The sequence below is a fragment of the Prionailurus bengalensis genome, chromosome B2 (assembly GCF_016509475.1).
Source record: "Prionailurus bengalensis isolate Pbe53 chromosome B2, Fcat_Pben_1.1_paternal_pri, whole genome shotgun sequence".
In the NCBI taxonomy this organism is placed as follows: domain Eukaryota; kingdom Metazoa; phylum Chordata; class Mammalia; order Carnivora; family Felidae; genus Prionailurus; species Prionailurus bengalensis.
This window is the reverse complement of record NC_057349.1, coordinates 5,190,132-5,208,471: the sequence shown is the minus strand read 5'-3', so window position 1 is coordinate 5,208,471 and position 18,340 is coordinate 5,190,132. Positions and strand designations below refer to the sequence as shown.

General features: G+C 43.9%; 1 protein-coding gene across 1 annotated transcript; it reads left to right on the top strand.

Moving 5' to 3' along the window:
* The first annotated feature begins 81 nt into the window (after positions 1-81).
* On the top strand, positions 82-16,544 carry ACOT13 (acyl-CoA thioesterase 13). Its single transcript, XM_043590699.1, has 3 exons — positions 82-369; positions 13,392-13,576; positions 16,295-16,544. The coding sequence occupies exons 1-3, from the start codon at positions 289-291 to the stop codon at positions 16,464-16,466; spliced, it is 438 nt and encodes a 145-aa protein (XP_043446634.1). The 5' UTR covers positions 82-288; the 3' UTR covers positions 16,467-16,544.
* The last annotated feature ends 1,796 nt before the right edge of the window (positions 16,545-18,340 follow it).

Here is an 18,340-nt window from a genome sequence, read left to right as displayed (position 1 = left end):
GAGGGCGACGGGCGTGGCCACGCGGGGGGAGGGCGGGCGGTGGCAGGGGCGGGAGCGGATATAACAGCGCTTGCGCGCGCGGTCACAAGCGGGGTCGGAACCTCAGAGCGCGAGCCCCTGACGCCTTGGCAGCCGGAGCCCGCGACGCCGGACCCAGAGCGCACAGTGGGCGGGGAAGACGGAGATTTCTTCGCCCTGCTCGCCCTTGGTGTTTTGCGAACACATCGGGGCTCCCGGCTCTTGCAAGGTTCATTCTTGTGCGGTGCCCAGAAGCAGGAACGGTCCACGATGAACCGCTTGACACAGCACCTGCTGGAGCTGTTGAAGACGATGGGCAGTGGTCGCGGTTTTGATAGAGTTTTGGAAAAGGTATTGGAGTCAAAGCCTTGGCTTGTAACGGAAGTACGATGCTTGGGGCGGGTTGCGCTGAAAATTAGTAGCTCTCGCTAGATTTCTGTTGGACGCCCCGGTAAATTCAGCAATGATGATTACTACTGTTATGGAGAGCCATTATGTGCTAGGTCAAGTGCATAGTTTATTTCATCTAAATGTACATAAATACAGGTCTTCATTGATTTCCGATTGGGCTACGTCCAGATAAACCCATTGTAAATTGAAAATATGGCACGTCCAAAGTGCATTCAGTATACCTAGCCTACATGGCTTACTTAGCCTAGCCTATTTTAAATTTGCTCAGATCACTTCTTAGCCTGCAGTTGGGCAAAACCGTCTAACACACAGCCTGTTTTGTGAGAAGTGTTGAATATCTTATGTAGTTTATTGAGCGCTGTACTGAAAGTGAAAAACGGAATGGTTGTATAGGTACAGACTAATTTTTTTTTAATTTTTTTTTCAACGTTTATTTATTTTTGGGACAAAGAGAGACAGAGCATGAATGGGGGAGGGGCAGAGAGAGAGGGAGACAGAATCGGAAACAGGCTCCAGGCTCTGAGCCATCAGCCCAGAGCCTGATGCGGGGCTCGAACTCCCGACCGCGAGATCGTGACCTGGCTGAAGTCGGACGCTTAACCGACTGCGCCACCCAGGCGCCCCGAGAGTAATTTTAAGTATAGTTGCTTACCGTCCTGATGGAGGGCCTGACTGGGAGCTTCCTGCCACTGCCTAGCGTCAGGAGAGCATAGTCCTACATGCATGTAGCTAGCCTGGGAAAAGATCGAAACTCGAAATTGGAAGTCGTCTCTATTGAGTGTGTATCGCTTTCACGCCATCGTAAAATTGAAAAATCCTAAGTCAAACCATCGTAAGTCGGGGACTGTTTGATTATCACTTGTTCTGGAGACACAGTTGCTCGGTTTCAGAGCTAGAAAGGACTTTAAAGTTCAACCCTTGAACAAACAAATGCCTGTAGTGCTCTGGGGGGGGAAAGTAATCTATATTTACCATGCACGTGCAGCCTAGAGCGTTTGATAGTAAAAACTTGCAGTCAGGGAGGAAGGACAAGTTCTGGTGGAGTGGCCCTACAGAGTTAGGCAGACTAGCCCCTGTCCCCTTTGCCACATGAACAGACTAGCCCAGATTCCTAGTTCTCGCGGTCTGTGTAGAAATCCTGTTCCATAGGAGTCATTTATAAATAAGCATGAATAACAGAAGCCCTTGGTTATGTCAGATTTGCAAGACATTTAACAACCTAAGAACTTTTAGGTTTTTTTCTGAATATTTTAAAGCATGCATGCCTGTTTTCCTTCTGATTAGGAAAGAGTTTGGGGACATTTGGAAATGGGTCACTTAAAAGTGAAGTTTAAACACAGACCAACTGCATTCATTGGAAGAATGTGGTGCATTAGACCAAGGTCTTCCTCCTGGAAACAACACCTGGGCTGTATTTTCAACATGTAAATAACTTTCCCTAATTATCTGTAAGGGCTTTTGTGAAAAACATAGGAAATAATACTTAGGCAAATGTATTTAATGTTTTCAAATAGCAAACACGATAAAATAACAAACAATACACTACTTTATAATTAACCCTTTGAGAGATCTCTTAATGCAAAGAAAGAAGTATTGGACTCGGGGGGAAGTTTGAATTCCTTAAAAATTCTGGAGCCATTTTCATTGTTAACCTTTTGGATGTGTGTCCTCTCATGATAATCTTGTCATGGGTTGGATTTGCCTTTGAGAGTCTGATTAAAATTCTCTTAAACTTTGTGTGTGCCTGCTGAGTCGGCACTGGTGGTAACTTGCCTTCCAAGAAGATATGCCTGTTGAACCAGATGTATAGAGTTTCTCAGATGTTGCAGTTTAAAGTTGGGTAGTGATACCAATTATTCTAGACCCAGCACTGTCCAACAGAGATACAGTGCAAGATACAAGTGCAAGCCACATGCATAATTTTATATGTATAAAATTATAAAACAAAAAGAAATAAGTAAAATTAATTTTAGTAATATATTTTGAGCAACTCATTATATCCAAGATAGTGTTTTAGTATGTTATCAATACAAAAGAGTATTATTTTGGGGGGACTTCATCTTTGAAGTCCGGTGTGAATTTTACACTCAGAGCACATCTCAATTCATACTGACGATGTCTCAAGTGCTCAATATGGAGTTGTGGATAGTGACTGTCATACTAACTGCACAGGTCAATACCATTGTAGGTGCTCTGTATTAATTTGATCTAAAATAGGATTTGTGGGGCCCCTGGGTGGCGCAGTCGGTTGAGCGTCCGACTTCAGCCAGGTCACGATCTCGCGGTACGTGGGTTCGAGCCCGCGTCGGGCTCTGGGCTGATGGCTCGGAGCCTGGAGCCTGTTTCCGATTCTGTGTCTCCCTCTCTCTCTGCCCCTCCCCCGTTCATGCTCTGTCTCTCTCTGTCCCAAAAATAAATAAACGTTGAAAAAAAAAAAATTAAAAAAAAAAAAAAAAGAACTATGGTTAGCTTTATAAAAAAAAAAAAAAGGATTTGTGGTTGTTTGTTTTGTGTGGGCAGAGTTGCTAGGGCTAAAATATATATTTATGCAGGGGGCGCCTGGGTGACTCAGTAGGTTAAGCGTCAGGCTTCAAACAGTTTGTGAGTTGGAGCCCCGTGTTGGGCTCTGTGCTGACAGCTCAGAGCCTGGAGCCTGCTTCGGGTTCTGGGTCTCCCTCTCTCTCTGCCCTTCCCCTGCTCATGCTCCGTGTCTGTCTCTCTCTCTCTCTCTCTCTCTCTCTCTCTCAAATAATTAACATTAAAAAAAAAAACCCCAGTCCAAATGTCAATAGTGCTGATGTCGAAAAACCTTTTTAATCACTTGACTTGTGCTGGGTTAAAACTAGATAAATTGCTACTCTCTCGTTCCAAGTTTGCACTGAACTTTGAACCGGTTGTTCAGATCAGACTTCCACATGTCTTGGTATGAGACAGAATGTGGTCTCTCTCTAAGTCTCCACTAACAATTATTTATATTGTCTTTGTTAAAATAGCCAGTGTGTTTTCTGTTGCCTCCCTGGACCTTGGCTGACAAAAATATTTTATGCCAAATAGTTGTCCCTTTGGTTAAATATGACACCAGAGATTTTTCAAGGCAAGGATGCTCACTCTTAAGCATTTAATGCAAACGCCTTGTTAAAACTAAATTGGAGTAAGGATGCATATGATGTTTCAGACACACCTGTGTGCTTACCTCACTGCTTTTGCAAAGATGAAGAGGGATGATGTTTCTTAATATTAACAAGCGTGAGAAGCGGTGGTGCAGCATCAGTGCTCTCCGTCTGCCCCTTGCCCCGTTCCCACAGTGGCCCCACAGGCGTTCCATAGGAATCATTTATAAATAAGCATGAAAAACAGAAGCCCTGGGTTCTACCAGATTAGCTAACTACCCCAAGAAAGAGAAACACCTCATCCAAAGAGAGTTGCGTGTTTTTTTTTTTCTTGATTATACGGTAAGAAAATTCTGTCCTAACCTTTGATTCTTTTAATGATTTTTTAAAAAGCCAATGAATTAAATAGAAGAACACTTGAAAATTTGGCTGATAGTATGCCAAGGGCAGTTTTGGTTTTTGGACAGATATTGTACCCCAGCATATAGAATCTGCTAAAGGATGGTGACTTTCTGTTCTTCCCAAAATGACCTATTGAAGAAAGCACCTTCCTATCAGTCCTGGTACAGATGTCAACCTCGTGCACGAGATCTTACATTGGAGCTTCTTTATTTTAGCCTGTTCTAAAAACAAAAAAAAAACATCTCTGGTTTATTGATGTTTTTAGATACCCACAAAACCTATCTTTTGTAAAATACTGATAGAGAAGAACCAACACTGAAAGTCCTGCTCTTGCTATAAGATCACTTTAAAATCAGTCGACAAACCGAGTACTGTGAGATGATGAAGAAATACTAACCACAGTTCCTTGCCTTCTAGGAGTTTATCATCCAGGAGAGGAGAAAAGTGGGATCTAGGGAAGTACCAGTCCCATCAACTGTTCCTGAGAAAAAAGAGTCCCATGAATAAAAAAGTTCAGGAAACATTGATGGTGGATCCCCCCACTTTTTTCAATGTATTTATTTTAATGTTTATTTTTGACAAGAGAGCACAAGCAGGGGAGGGGCAGAGAGTGAGGAGGACCAAGGATCTGAAGTGGGCTCTATGCTTGACAGGGATGAGCCTGGTGGGGGCTTGAACTCACCAACCACGAGATCATGACCCCAGCTGAAGTCGATGCTCAACCGACTGAGGCACCCAGGTGCCCCATATCCTCCCCTTTTAAAAAAAAAAAATTGCAGCAAAATATACATGACGTAAAGTTTGTCATCTTAGCCACTTTAAAGTGTACAATTCAGTATTAATTGCATTCACATTGTTGTGCAACCATTAACCATCATCGACCTAAATGTCTAACCATAGGGGAACCGGTGAAAGAAATCCCTTATAGCTCTATGTAAAGAAGGCACATTTTAAAAAATGACTTCTTATCATAGGAGCATGTCATTAAATGATGCGTATGACTTTATAAAATTAGAAATTGTTATATTTATTTACAATAAGAGCATTTACTATGTGTCTGGCACTGTGCATTTCACTAATTTAAACTCTTTATGGCAAGAGATACAATAAATGTCGAAATCCAGGGCACCTGAGTGGCTAGCTCAGTTGGTTAAGCATCTGACTCTTGATCTCGGTGTCATGGGTTCAAACCTGGTGTTGGGTTCCTGGCTGGGTGTAGAACCTCCTTTAAAAAAAAAAAAAAGAGCATTAAGGAATCTACTCCTGAAGTCATTGTTGCACTATATGGTAGCTCACTTGGATGTAAATTAAAAAAAAGAATAAATAAATAAGTCAAAATACAACTATCTGGAAAAGAATTAAGAAAAGTAGTCAGCCAGTAAGCATGAAGGATTGTTCAGCAGCACCCATAACCTGGCTAATGGCAAACTTAAACCATGAGACACTGTGTTATTTTGCCCATCATATTGTAAAAAGGGCAATTACGAGGAATAATATGCATTCCTGAGGATGAATTCGGGAATGAGGCACTCTTACTCAATGGTTTTGAAAAGTGGTCTGGCAGATTGGTTAAAAATTTACATAACCTTTTTACCCAGCTACCTAATTCTGGTAATCTATCTTCCGCAAATAAAAGCATCTTTGTTTGTAATGGTAAAAAATATTCAAAGAACATATATCAAGCAATACTTCAATAAATCTAATATAGTCAAATACTAGGGAATCCCACAAAGCAATTAAAGAAGATTTCTGTGATATGAGCTACAAGCATGGCTATTCTACCAGGAAGAGAAAAATGAAAGTTGTAAAGTAATGCGTATCATGTGATCCCGCCTTTGTAATTTTATATAAAGAAAGGAAAAAAGCCTTCTATGTGCATATATGTTTGAAAAAGTCTAGAGAATGATATTGCAGGATACATGGCACTGAAGGGGTGGGAGGTAGGAAAATGCATCTCTACACTGTTTATTCGTATGAAATGATCGTTGCAGTTAAAAATCTAATAAAGAGGAGGAACGTGGCAATTTAGATGGCTCAGAGATAGAATTTAAGGAGTCAAGATACAATTAGTGAAATCATGGGCTCAAGTCAAGAGTTACTGATACCATAGGGAAAAGGGATTTGGCATCAGTTCAGAGCAACTCTACATATTTTGTGAAATTAAGAACTGTAGCAGGGGTGGGTGAATGGAGGACCAATTCAAGGGAAATGATTATACATGTCTGTGCGTGGAAGACAGTCAAGGTTTAGTGGCTCCACATACACCTGGAAATGAGATGCTGCTGAAATGTTCTACCGCTTGTCCAAGTAGTCCTTTTATTCAAGTCCTCCAGTTCCTGAAGACCTCAGAAAGGTATCTGAGAGCTTTGATAAAAACTAAATATATGCATTTTTGAAATGCAGCACAGAACACTTTAAAAAAAAAAAAAAGGTAGCCTAATTTTTATTCAACCACCCTGAGAATTGCAGGAATTTCTGGACTACAGAATACAGAGGGAACAGAGATGACTTAAACTTCTTTATTGCTGTTTGATTTGTGGTGCTGTCCTAGGACAAGTCCACTGTTGGCTGGGCCTGGCTCACCATATTTCCATTCCTGCAGGGCTTCCTACCTGTCCTCAGGTACTAGATTCTAAAGTAGATCACCTGCAAAAATTCTACACAAGTCTGTGTTTTTCCCCTTGAGAGGAGATCTGAAGACATGTATAGACCCTGCTCTAGTCCTCAATGTGTCGAGGTCCTTCTCTATTAGCCCCTCTTTTCCAGATTCAAGGCAGCAGAGAACCTGCACATGAGAGAAATCTTACCAATGTGATTAATATACCATAGAGGCTTCACAGAATCCACCTTTATAGGTATTCTAGAAGGATTCAATAAAGCCTGCCATTTACCAGCCATTGAGAAACAATAGTGATGGTTTATGTTTCTTCACAAGCCTGTCTGTCACCATTGTCACCACTCCAATGAACAAGAGTAGAATGTCACTTCATCTGGTCAACTCTTACGGGAATATTTTGTTAAATTCCTCTTAGCTCTTCCCTTGGGCTTTGTTTGCCTCCCATGGCACTCATTTGCTAACTTTTGTATTTTTGGCCGTCTCTTACAACCTCTACTAGTTATCTCTCCAAGGTCTAGGACAACATCTTATTTTTGGATCCTCTGCCCTTGAGCCAGTCGGCCCCCCATTTCTACTCTTCAAAGTCTTTTTCAAGTGGCAACCACCTCTGTTCTTGAAAAGCTTTCCTTGGCATCCCCAACTGTCTTTGTCTGACCCTGCTAAATACCTTGGCTAACTGTTATTGTCAGACTTACTGTATATTAGTGAAAATACCTATTTTTCTGTCTTCCCTCCCCACGTCAAGAGCACTCTTTGGGAGCAAACCCCTAGTAGATGCTTAATAAGCATTTGTCAGTGCCTAGTGGAAGGTGACCGCCTGGCACACGGAAGATATTCCCGATAGTCTGTTCAGTCGGTTGCTGTGTCAGTAAATGTTGGGCATACTGTTACAGAATGCTCCTGTAGTTGGCCTTCAGATTCTAATGTATTCACTCACTCAACAAACACTTGCATGCCTACTACGTGCCAGGCACCATTCAAGTCACCAGGAATATAGAGGTGAAGAAAACTGACAAAAATATCCTCCCACGTATGGAACATACATTTTAGTGTGGTCAATTCAACATTAAACAGAATAAGTCAGTCAAATATATAGTATGTTAGATGGTGGTAAGTGCTATAAAAAAAATATAAAGCAGGGACCAATGATAAAGAGTATTGGGACAGGAAAGCTTAAATATTTTTTCCCTACAACGTGTATTCCTGTGGGGTTCTGTTATGGAGAGTTCAGTTTTAACTCATGTCATCTGGGAAGATGTCGCCGAAATAGCGGCACTTTAGTAAAGACCTGAGCAGGTTATGGGCACTCAAAGGGGAAGAGTGTTCCCGGCAGAAAAGCAAACGTAAAAGCTCAGAGACTTAAAACACTGTGTTTGCAGCATTTCGGGAGGAATCCCAAGCGGACAAGGTGGAGAGGAGATATCGGATGGCTTAGTAGGTGGCTGTCACCTTGAAGGGCTTGAACGAAAGAGGGACAGAATTTTGAAAAGAGCGTTCTTGTTGGTAGTGAGAGAGCAGACATAAGGCAGGCAAGGGCAGAGGCAGGAAGGTGAGCCTGGGGACAGCTGTGAGAACTGGGCAGAGGTGGTGGCTTGGACCAGAGCAGAGGGTGAGGAGTGGTGAATTCTGGCCCCTCTGAAGGTCGAGCAGACAGGACTTGTGGACTCAGGTCAAGAGTTACTGATACGGTAGGGGAAAAGGATTTGGCATCAATGGGTAGTTTGGATTTTGCTGATGCATAGTGAGACAGGAGAGAGAGAGGAGAGAGGACTCTGGGGCTGGGGGCAGCTCCACACAGTAGGCTGTTTGCCCTGCAAAGACTTTATCCAGCTGAGATTGCCCGTGGCCGGGGGCTGGTACTTCTACAGATACGTACACAGGATCTGCTCAGGAAGGAGCCCAACTGCAGGATATAAGACACGGGATCTCATGGGACCATATTCACCTTCAGAAAGGCACCTGGTTATTCAGTTTGTTCAAGCCCCTTAAATGAAGCAGAGTTTAAGTCCTAACTGCAAGAAGAAAAGCAAGCAGGCCGGAGTCCTCTTCAGTAATAGAACAGGTATTTGAGTACTCTGAGCCTGATTGGTTTACCTACAAATTTTATTTCATCCTCCTGGCAATGCTGTGACTGTCATCCCCACTTTATACATGAGAAAGTCGAGGCTTACCTTTTCTAAGCCCTTACGGCTAGTAATTGGGATCTTAACCCACGTATCTGCCCCAAAGCCCATGCCATTAACTCTATTATGGTGCCTAACTTTAGAGAACCTGTCCTCTAACCTTCTGAGGGAAACTGAAAGCCAGTGTGGCCTTTGGTGGTCTCATGAGGCCGGATGGTAAGATGACCCTAAGACTTGGGTGGGCGGTGCCGGCAAAGGGACTGTGGCACTCCACAGAGGAGGAGGAGGAAACCCAGGAGAAGGTGGACGTGGGAGTTCAGGAAAGGCCAGGAAAAGGTTTGGATGTCTGGACATGCTGAGTGGTCAGGTAAACAAAGGCCTGAAAAATATCCACTGAATTTAGTCATGAGGTCATTCAGTGATTGAGTTTAGTAACTGGAAAATTCTAAGTTCCAATCGGGCGAGTTTAAGAAAAATCCATGTGAAACTATACAAACCAACTTGGGGTTTCACAGTTGTGTTCGGGTCCCAACTTTACCAAGGATGAGAACTGAAATGTCTCGATCCCCCATGATATGCCGGGCCGTGTTCCAATTGCTTAATTTGAATGTTACCCTGCTCTTGACCACAGTTAAGGATCTTGCCTCAGCCTGGCTCCAGAGCTGATGCTCTTGCCTATTGATCTAAAGCCACCCGTGCAATTAAACGGCTAAGACACACATTATAAAACCCAAGTGCTGGGCGGCTACAGCACATGGTTGAGCCACAGTACTTCTGTAGCGTATGCCCTCTTAGGGGCCCTTACCGTAACTGGCCTGTTTGCTGCTGTGCCTCCCGCCTTCTTGCTCTTCCCTCCTTTCCTGCTTTTATGAAGGTACATTTATACGTTGTCCTCAGACACTTCCTTCTGGTATCTGCACTGCGTCACATACGAAATCAGCAATGTCTGTCATCAGGACAACTTGCTTGAAGACAACCTCTTTCACAAATACATAAACTTCTCGTTCACTGACCTCCTCGGTCCTCGGTGCTTTTGTGTGTTAAGCGCGGTCTTTCGTATTCAGCGTCCTTCCGTGGCTGACTCGCGTGGTTACATACACAGATTTTCTCAGGCCACGTGCCACGCTCCTTTAGGCCCGTGGCAGACACCCTCACTGAGCCAGAGAACACACACGTCTTCATTCATTAGCAGAGGCAGGGTGGTGAGCGGCACAGCCATCACCAGCAGTCACAGTGATGACTGTGGACCAGGACCAGGATGACCGGAAACGTCAAGGCCTAAGGAGAACTCTGGGGTCCGCACGGAGCTTCCTGTTGGGGGCCATCTCCTTCGTGCTGATTATCAGGCATTCCTTCTCACTGTCTTTCCTGGAAAGGTAAGGGAGGAACGGGGAGACGGTTATCGGCGATGGAATCGGAGCCTGGGTGTGCGGGGTGAGGAAGGAGGGTGCCGTGGCGGCAGGAGCCATGGGAACTCGTGTGAACACGTGAGGAACCGAGGAGAGGCAGTCCGCTGCAGGCCGTGCAGAAAAGGGACAGGTGATCGTATGTGTGCACACATACGTAATTTTTCCTATAAACCGAGGAGCCCACGTGTTGGACTGGGCTGAGCCATAAAGGTTCTTGCCATCGTACCGCGGTGGCCCAGAGAATGGAATGTATCTGGGTGCTTCTCAGCATTGTTGGTTTCGGCCCCGCTGCATCGTAACAGGCGTGGCAGCTATCCTTCCGCGAGACACCCGACGCATCAGGACCCGGTTGCCCGCAGCAGTCCAGGTGAGCCGTGAAGGGAGGTGATTCTGCAGAGGAGTTAAACCTGAGATGTGGGAGGCCGATGAAGACAACAGGACCCACTTCAGAGATCTGGGTGCGGGTGGAAACAATGCGTGCAGCGTCACGGAGTGTGGTCTCGAACCCAAAGTTAGCCGTAGTTAATAACCAAACAAGCGTGTCCCCTGTAACCCGTATCTTGACTGAGACCAAGATCATTTATGCTCTCTTTTTTTAACAGGATTCTCCTCATACCCCCCTTCCTCATCAGAGAGAGGTTAGCTCTCCGTGGGCCTCTTCCCCAGCAAGACTATTGATTAGCTTTGGGGGCTGGCTCCGACATCGATGCCTTTGTTAGCTTCCAGTGGCTTAATTCCTTTATTTTACCCAGGGAGACGACAGACGGCGACACATAAAAGCATTTCTTTTGCAGGATCAGGCTGACGGGAACAAAATTCTCTCTACTCCAATGTGTATTTTAAACCACTCGTGTGTACCACTGTGTCCTTTGGCCTTTCAAGTTGGGGGAAAGAAAAACAGTCAAAAACTGTATTCTGCAGTAGAAAGTCAAGCTGACATTTGCATGGCCTCCTGTCACCCCCGCCGAAGTCAGATAATCTCTAACTGATTTCTACTCAACACGCGAGGCCTTCACATGCACCCAACTGCCTTCAGTTCTCTTCCCTGAACTGTCTGGCTTGTTCCCCATCTTCACTTGGCTCACTCCTCCCTGTCCCTCAGGAGGCCTTTCCTAATGTCTGTTCTCTAAAAACATACTCCATTAAAGTTAGATGCCCTTCAAGCAACCTGTACTCTCTTCTCCAGGAACCCTCCCACTGCAGTGGTCTGCGTACGGGTCTCTTCCTTTAGGTTGCGAACCCCTTACGAGGAGGGATTTGATTTCATTTGTCTTTACGTTGTCAGTGCTTAACATACTCGTGTAAATGCCCGAATGAGGGCAGTTTACACGTTGGTCCTGTTCCATGTGTAGTTTACGAGGACATCTTGTGGCTACATCATTTATCGTGTGGATAGACTTGATCCTGTCTAACATTATTTGCCATTGACTTACCTGTTATGCAAAACATGACATGATATTGTTTAGGATGGTTTATATTGTGTGGCTGTGTTTGTTTTACCTCAGGGCCTAGTTCTCCAGGGGAAAAACAACAGCAAAATCACTAAAGTTGTGGTTTGTGAAACTCCAAAGCGTCTTCCTGGTGGGAGCTGTTAAAGGCCACTGCAAATCCAGAGACATTATAGTGTCTAGGGAGACTTGAAGATAGACCTAGATCTAAATTTCAGGTCTGTCCCATCACGGGTGACCCCAACAACAAACCACCATGAATTTCAGTTACCTACTTAAAGGAGCAGTGGAAACTACCCCTTCCTTATTACATAGTATTTAAGTGTTTGCCACAGAGCCTAGCATAGGAAAATGCTCAGTTAAGATAGCGGTTATCTAGAACCTAATCGTTTAATGGTCGAGACACCCCACACCCCCCAAATACAACAGATACACCAAATACTCATCTGTATTCTGCCTGAACACCTCTAGCAACAGCAAATATGACCATTGCTAAATGTAGCACATCCCATTCACAGCTCAGTTCCAATTTCTCAATCTTATGCTATGACGTTTTTCCTAGTAATTTAAGTAGGATATAAAAAACATATTTCTATTATTTTTCCAAAAGCCTTTTTTTTTTAAAATTTTTTGAGAGCGTGCACGTGAGTGGGGGGGGGGGAGCAGTGGGCAGAGAGTGGGCAGTGGGCAGAGTGGGAGGGGAGGGCAGGGGACAGAGGATCCAAAGCAGGCTCTGTGCTGACAGTAGAGAGCCCCATATGGGGCTTAACTCACAAACCATGAGATCATGACCTGGGCTGAAGCCAGATGCTCAACCAACTGAGCCACCCCAGGGTCCCCAAAACTTTCCTTTTTAAAGATTTTGATATAAAAATTGTAATTTATTATTTCCCTTTTTATCTTTTATGTACTTATTTTTCTTTATAATACCATAAATGGGGCAGGATCTTAAAAGCAGTTTAACTTCTGGATTCTGTGAAACTTTGTATATTAAAATGGGTTTATGGTATAAGTTTGTGAATTCTAGACACTCACTGAATTACTGAATTTCTTCCAGTCTATTCAAATTATTTTAAACTATTCATTACAAAGTCATTATAAAAATTACTCTCTGCAAAAACTAGGGAACGTCCAAATGAAACCTATCATGGGTTAACAGATCACAGGGACCAGCTAGCTTTCTTGGTCTAAAATTGAGATGGAGACATTGAGATGCCAGATTGTAATACATAAGGCTGGAAAGCTTAGAATATTTGATTTCTGCAGTGAAGATTAACAAAAACTACTGTCTTTTCCCTAAATATTCCTTTTTCTTTAAAAATAATTTATATATGAGGGGCACCTGGGTGGCTCAGTCGGTTAAGCGTCTCTGATTTCAGCTCAGGTCATCTTATGTTTTGTGGATTTGAGCCCCACGTCGGGCTTTGTGCTGACAGCTCAGAGCCTGGAGCCTGCTTCAGGTTCTGTCTGTGTCTCCCTCTTTCTCTGCCTCTCCCCTGCTCATGCTCTGCCTCTCTCTCTCTCTCTCTCTCTCTCACAAAAATAAGCAAACGTTAAAAAAGATTAAGACAGTTTATATTTGGGGTAATTTCTATCAGAGAGAGATTGGCAACTCATTTGAATTTCTGCCCAACTGTTTTGGGGTGACTTAGTTTAAGATTTTAAGTAATCTCTACACCCAGTGTGGGGCTCAAACTTACAACCCCGAGATCAAGAGTCGCACGCTCCACCAACTGAGCCGGTCATGAGGCCCTGGGGTGACTCAGTTTAACTGGGCGATAATTCTTGATGGGCTGTTTGGGCTTTCCTAACACCAAAGCATGTTCAAACTTCTTTTTTTCTTTTACACTTAGATGACTCTGGTCTCTGCTACCCCTGGGAAACTGATTTGTGAAATGAGAGTAGAAGACGACCATGCCAATAAGTACGGCACTCTGCATGGTGGCATGATAGCCACCTTGGTGGATAACGTATCAACATTGGCTCTGGTATCCACAGAAAGGGGAGCACCGGGAGTCAGTGTCGATATGAACATAACGTATGTATCCAAACTGTACTACAAATACCTTTTTATAATGTGAAAACTCGTTTCAAACAATGAGACTACGTACAATTGTAACATGAATAAAACTAGAGGTGCCCCGAGCTGATCATGCTTAAGGGCAAGTATAGATGTGCCCAGAATATCCCAGAGCCGTAGAATCTCGAATTGGAGCAACTGATTTCCAAATGCAGTATGTATGTATCCGTAGGAGAGGGGTAATGACCTAAACATTCAAAGAAGCAAACATTTGGCTTCTGTTATGTATACTGGTTGGGAAAAAAACTCCCGGCTTGTAACCATTGCACAAAGTCCTGAAAAGTGCCACCTGTACAAAGGTCTTAGGAGGGTTGTATTGAGTGCATTGAGTGCATTGAGAAAAGCCTGAATAAAAGTCAGAGTTGGATAAACCTTCATAAAGTATCCATCGCCATTGCCTTGTAACAGAGTGAACACAAAATGGCCAGTTTTGCAATCCTGTATCTCTCCCTGCAGCTGCCACCAGGCTCCATGGGTATAAACTGTGTGGTCAGGAAGCAGCACCCCAGATGTCAGGCTGTCACTCACTCTGGTGAAAATGCCTGCAGGGGTCAGATGTTTCCAAATGTAAAAGATCTAGTACCAGTTTTAACCAGTACTGGTGCCAGTCCGGTCACTAGAATGCAGGGCGTGGGGGTTTTGTTTCAGTATGACTGCTTTTTCCAGCTACACAACGGAAGAATGATTTTTACTGGGGGCACCCGAAAGCCAATGTTATGCAACATGAGGGCAGTGGAAATAACGTTATCAGATTTGTAGACAATCTAAATCTTTTAATAGGCTCACTTCAGAAAATTCAGCCCGCGTCTACTGTGGAAATAAATGGAGGGTGCCATTCACAGGTCACAGGACAAGGGCAAACGGTCTTGAAATTAAGATCCACGGAAAGAGCAGTTTCCGTTCGTTGTACTGCCGAGCAGGCTGGGCGGTCCTTACCTTACTCCGTGAGTGGGGGTGGGACCCGCTGATGATTCTACTTGCCCTTGGGTGCCTCTGCCCAGAGCACGGATGCCCAAACCTGGTACCTCGGGATCTTGTGAGATCCTACTGCTGCTATCGTCAGCCTAAAGATTCTTTAGTAAGTCAGACAGCTTCCATCAAGAACTGCCGGAGCTTCAAAAACTGACCCACCTGAGCAGAAAGAGTCTCAAAGGTTTACTGTCGATATTTCATAAAGAAACAACAACTTACGAATATATACGGCTCATCACCAGCATTCTAAGGAGCTCGCATTAATTCCTTATAGTTCTCACCTTAGATCGTTTCAAGTGCCGTAAAGTGCAGAATTTACTCAAGTGCAGTTGAATGAATTCTAAATATTGATAGAAGATAGAGTAGGCCCCTCTTACCCATGGGGATATGTTCCAAGACCCCCAGTGGGTGCCTGAATCCACAGGTGGTACCGAACCCTATACGTACATACGTGTGATAAAATTTACTTATATACTACGCACAGTAAGATTAACAAGGATAACGATAATATAGAACAAGCGTGATATATTATGTGAACGTGGTCTCTCAAACTACCTTCTTGTACTGTACTCACCATTCTAGTGAGGATGGGAGAGGATGACACACCCAGAGCAGCAGACGCAGTGAGGGAAAGACTTAGGCAGGGACGCAGCGTTAGGCCACTGTTGACCTTCTGACAGATCAGGAGGATCATCTAATGCTTTATGGACCACAGGTCACCCAAGCTATGGAAAGTCAAACTGCAGGTAAGGGGGAACCTACTGTGTAGACAGACACCAGGAACACTTTACCCAGGATGTTCCCAAATAAAGATGAAAGGGGAAACTTGAAGAAAGGGGGGGGGGGGCTTCTCATATTTATGGGAAAAGAAACTCGTGGGGGATATGAAATGGGGAAGATGTACTTGGTCAAGACCAGCCATTCAAATCTGATAGGACAGAAAGTTTACGGATACCATTCTTAAACTCTTGTAGAAAGAAAATAAGCAACGTCTAAGGGATGCACACAACTTCCCGTTTTAAAAAATGTTAAGGTGCGCCTGAGTGGCTCAGTTGGTTGAGCATCCAGCTTCAGCTCAGGTCACGATCTCAGTCTGTGAGTTCTGCTGTCAGAGCAGAGCCCACCTTGGATCCTCTGCGCCCCTCTCTGCCCCTCCCCTGCTCATGTGCCTGCGTTTGCTCTTTCAAAAATAAATACAGAATTTTTTATTAAAAAAAAATTTTTTTTTAACATTTATTTTTTTTTTTTCAACGTTTATTTTTTTATTTTTGGGACAGAGAGAGACAGAGCATGAACAGGGAGGGGCAGAGAGAGAGGGAGACACAGAAACGGAAACAGGCTCCAGGCTCTGAGCCATCAGCCCAGAGCCCGATGCGGGGCTCGAACTCACGGACCGCGAGATCGTGACCTGGCTGAAGTCGGACGCTTAACCGACTGCGCCACCCAGGCGCCCCTTAACATTTATTTTTGAGACAGAGCATTAACAGGGGAGGGTCAGGGAAAGAGGGACACACAGAATCTGAAACAGGCTCCAGGCTCAGCTGTCAGCACAGAGCCCGACGCGGGGGTCGAACCCACGGACCGCAAGATCATGACCTGAGCCAAAGTCAGATGCTTAACCCACTGAGCCACCCAGGCGCCCCAATAAATATAGAATTTTAATAAAAAATTATTTGCTGTTAACTATATTTGTTTCCCTTCAAGGTACGTGGCACCGGCTAAAATAGGAGAAGATATAGTGATAACAGCCCATGTTCTGAAGGAAGGAAAAACACTTGCATTTACCTCCGTGGATGTGACGAAGAAGGCCACGGGAAAATTAATAGCACAAGGCAGACACACAAAACACCTGGGAAACCAGAACACCACCGCCTAAAGAAATCCAACAGCAAACACCAAGTGTAAATTTGACTTGAACAGATGTAACTTTCAAAATAAATTAGCACAACCAGAAGTGGTAAAGAAATCTTTTCTTTGGAGAAAATGACAGTGAGTGAGATGCTTTTCATCTTAAACCTCTTCAGTCTGTAATCTATGTATGATAATTGGGTGAAAACATTCTTAGCTGAAAGGGTCTCTGAAAACTTAGGTAAAGCAAAGAAGCTAGCAAGGACATTTTGAAATGAGATTACTTTTTTTTTAATGTTTATTCATTTTTGAGAGACAGAGACAGAGCATGAGTGGGGGAGGGGCAGAGAGAGAGGGAGACACAGAATCCAAAGCAGGCTCCAGGCTCTGAGCTGTCAGCACAAAGCCTGGCACGGGACGGGGCTTGAACTCACAGACTGCGAGATCGTGACCTGAGCTGAAGTCGGACACTCAACTGACTGAGCCACCCAGGCATCCCAAAATGAGATTACTTTTAAACTAAAGTCCAATACTAAGCTATTTTAAGCACTTAGGGAAATATAAATGCTTAATCTGTGAATTTATGTCCTCAGCTCTTAAAATAACTGCTACATTTTTTTAAAACCTAATTTCAAGATTATGGAACTTCAAAATTAATGAAACATAGCTCATATTGGAAAATAAAATAGATTGAGCCGTATAGCCTAAAATAGTCCTCAATGAAGTCTGAGGCAAAGCACATTAGTGACATAGGAAATAGTCCGATGGATGTGCTGTTTTTCTCTGATGGAGAATTTATTGAGGTGCCTGGGTGACTCAGTCGAGCGTCCAACTCTTGATTTCGGCTCAGGTCAGGATCTCGTGGTTCGTGAGTTTGAGCCCTGCATTGGGCTTCAAGCTGATGGTGCAGAGCCTGCTTGGGATTCTCTGCCCCTGTCTCCCCCCCCCCACCCCCACCTCTACCCTTCCCCCGACTCTCTCAAAATAAACTTTAAAAAAAAAAGGAAAAGAATTTATCATAGGACTGGCATATTTTGTACTAAGGGCGGGGAGAAAAACATACTATTACCCCTTTTCTAGCACCTAGAATAAAACCATGCAGATCACAAAACGGGATCAGAAAGATTAAATCACAAATCACTTAGTCCATTTCTCAAGTTCTGTTGAACATGGCATTCTTAGTATTTCATTTTTGCATCATGGGGTCTTCTGAACATTTCATTAACTAAACATCAAAAAGAAAGGAAGCAACTTTAAATAAATTTGGAAACACCATCAGCAGTTAAAGGCTGAGTATTCTTTGCTTGTTTAGGAATACGTGCTTGATCTGTGCTCAACAGAGCAGACTTCCCCGGAGCAGTAAGCACACAGGGCACCCAGTTCTTGATTTCCGAGATGTCCCTCTAAAAGGAACCTGGGCTCCTTGGAGAAAATAGTGGATTCCGGGGCTACGGGGCTGAGATAGGGAAATTGACATGAACATTTCTTGTGCTTGAAAGTAAGCAAGTGTTCAAGTTCAAATAGTAAGAGGCATGCAAACTATGCAGTTTTGGGAAAGAGGAATTGAATCTACACCATGTAGGTACATAATCCATGGCAGAACTGGGGAGGGCTCTTCCTTACAATAAAATGCTGATATATGTGGAGGGAGGAGTAAATAATGGAAAATTACCAATTTGCAGCTATGCTAGTGAAAGACTGGTTACACCAAAAATCAGAACTCCTCAGTAGAGCACCTGATGAAAAGCAGGGTACTTCCACGTTGCTCTCCAGACTGCTTCTTGGTTTCAAGGGGGGAAAACAGTAACTTTACAATGCAGAAACAGGCCTTGATCAATCAAAATGAACATTAACAAAGAGCAACTCGACAGTGCACTTCTGGATTGGGTGCTGGCCAGAATA